The sequence below is a fragment of the Eucalyptus grandis genome, chromosome 10 (assembly GCF_016545825.1).
Source record: "Eucalyptus grandis isolate ANBG69807.140 chromosome 10, ASM1654582v1, whole genome shotgun sequence".
NCBI lineage: Eukaryota > Viridiplantae > Streptophyta > Magnoliopsida > Myrtales > Myrtaceae > Eucalyptus > Eucalyptus grandis.
The window spans coordinates 4867198-4869529 of record NC_052621.1 but is presented as its reverse complement, the minus strand read 5'-3'; the positions used below and the strand labels follow the sequence as shown (position 1 = coordinate 4869529).

The following is a 2332-nucleotide window of genomic DNA, read 5'->3' as shown; positions in this document are numbered from 1 at the left end:
TCTAACGAAAAAAAAACCTTGGAAGAATATCCAATTACACTTGCGCACATAATGCAATATGAACCATCATAATTAGTGTTTTTGCAAGAGAACCTACAAAATTGGCATGGCTGAGTAGTTCTAGGACGGGTTTTAAATATTAAGGACTAGGTTCCAAGTTTTAAAAGTTTGAAAGTATAAAATGGCTACAAGGTACATGGTCATATCCTTCACTCTGCAGGGAAATGTCACACAAAGATACATGATACCCTTTAATATTTCTTTGAATAACCACACATGTGCTAATAAATATAAGACACTTATTACTCGTTTATGATTGTGTATCCTTTCTTTCAGACATTTTGATGAGAAAATAAACGGTAGAGCTAGAGTATGAGATGGAATGCATAAATATATTTGCTTTTTAGTTGTGCAATATTGTTATGTTTAATTACTCTTTAAGAATATTGATATAAACACCCATCCTACTAATTTATTAATTATGTTACATGAGTTAGTACTTAATGGAAATGCAATGATTTTTTTACTAATAATGTTCTTTTTTAAAATGGAGTGCAGGGCGAAAATGCAACCGAACTATGTACAAACATAACAGCAAATATCTCACTTATTCCTTATTATTTTACAAGATGCTCCAACATTTTACTGACCCTAATTTTCTAAAATTTGTTCAAGATTGACTGTGGTGTTCAATCTTGATCAAATGATTTTCTTACAAACCACGAGTCTCAAGCTCTTCAACACATCGGCCATCAGCGTACAAAGATTGATATTCGGAGAAGCTCACTTCATCATCGGAGTACTGCTACATAAAGTTAGAGCCAATTCAGCTGGTCCCAATCCCACATTGGTTCTTCCAAACTTGCCGTCTCCCATTGATTGGAACTTCCTACATCGCCTGCTACTAATCCTGACGATGATACATCTGCACATCCAGCGCCTCTGCCTCCGCTGCTAGCAGCACAGCCACCCCCCTGGATTGTTGTCTCTCCAGCCACCACTTCCAGTGGTCGGCGATCAAATGCTCGAGAGGTCCCAGATACCACATACACTCGACACAGCGTAAATTCCCGCTTCAGCTGTAAGTATATTATTTCAAGAAAAGCAAACGCAGAGAATGATTGTTGCATATTTCTGAGAAAGTTCAAGTGGAAACTAAACTAAAGACAGAGTGTGCACCTGCGTAGGAATGGCAAAAAATCTAAACTAGAACGATTATTCGAAGTGATGGGATGATCTAGGTGTCATGCACGCAGAGGTATTTCATCCTTTCTATATTTGAATAATTGAAATAAAGGTCCAAAAATTCACACAGCGCGTTCACCTTAGGAATAGAAATGTTACTGCTTGATGAATTGGGATTGGTCGGTGACAGTTCAATGGCCCTGTACTCGTTCAATTTCCACTGCGTTTTTCGTCCTTTGGGAGCCTTTCCCACATAGAAAACCATTGACTTCTTCACGCCGATCACCTTGTTGTCAGGTGAGTAGACGTAGCCAGGAGACCCGGTGGCCTTCCAGTAGCCGGTGGCCAGACTCCGGCTGGGCCGTCCTCCTCTGGCCTCCCTCTCCTGCATGGGTGCGAAGAAGAACCACTGCTCTCTGTCTTCTCTGCACAGCTCTCCAGCAAGCTCTGCAACACAAATTCACCAGAGAAAATGTGGGGAAAAGAAAGTTTGCTGATATGCGCAATTGAAATATTCAAGATCCCAATTTCAGTGCACGATTTAATTTATGTAGGGGATGTGAAAGAAATGGGTGCATGCGCAGGCGGATTGTGTCTTACGTGGGAGATTCCATGGCTCAGTGTCGAAAATGTGGAGGACTGGGATGACACGGTGAATCTTGTCTTGCTTAAGGCCGTGAAGCTGGTTGTGCAGGTAGAACGAGATAAGCTCTTCCTCGGTAGGATAGAACCTGAAACCTGTCGGATACTCCATGTCTGGTTGTTTTGTGTGTCCTAGGGTTTCGAGTTGGATCAGCGGTGAAAGATTCTATGTTGTTGAACACTGTGATGAGATGAAGTGTTAGTTGGGTGTGGCAAGATGTTCTATTTAGCAAGTCAGCTATGTATATATAGGGATCTGCGTAGGAGGAGAATGTGTTGAGATGACGTAGGGCTATGGAAGGAGAGAGTGCAGGAGAGAGAGGAGACCAAGACGAGTGAAGTGATGACTTAGTGCCTTTTTCAAACTCTCGCACTCATGGCACCATCAACGCGGTTATGTGAAGGACTAGACACAGTGTGTTACGTGAAGGGGGCAATGGCCAACGCCTCTCCGCAGAAGTTCTTCCCCGACGATTTTTAGCTGCGAAAAGGAAGGCAATGACTT

General features: G+C 42.1%; 1 protein-coding gene across 1 annotated transcript; it reads right to left on the bottom strand.

Annotated features, from left to right (window-relative positions):
- Positions 1-638: 638 nt before the first annotated feature.
- On the bottom strand, positions 639-1966 carry LOC104423424 (NAC domain-containing protein 90). The gene is made up of 3 exons (XM_039303302.1): positions 1786-1966; positions 1325-1632; positions 639-1079 (listed from the first exon to the last, which is right to left on the bottom strand). Exons 1-3 carry the CDS (start codon positions 1937-1939, stop codon positions 816-818), a joined length of 726 nt encoding a protein of 241 aa, XP_039159236.1. The 5' UTR covers positions 1940-1966; the 3' UTR covers positions 639-815.
- Positions 1967-2332: the final 366 nt, after the last annotated feature.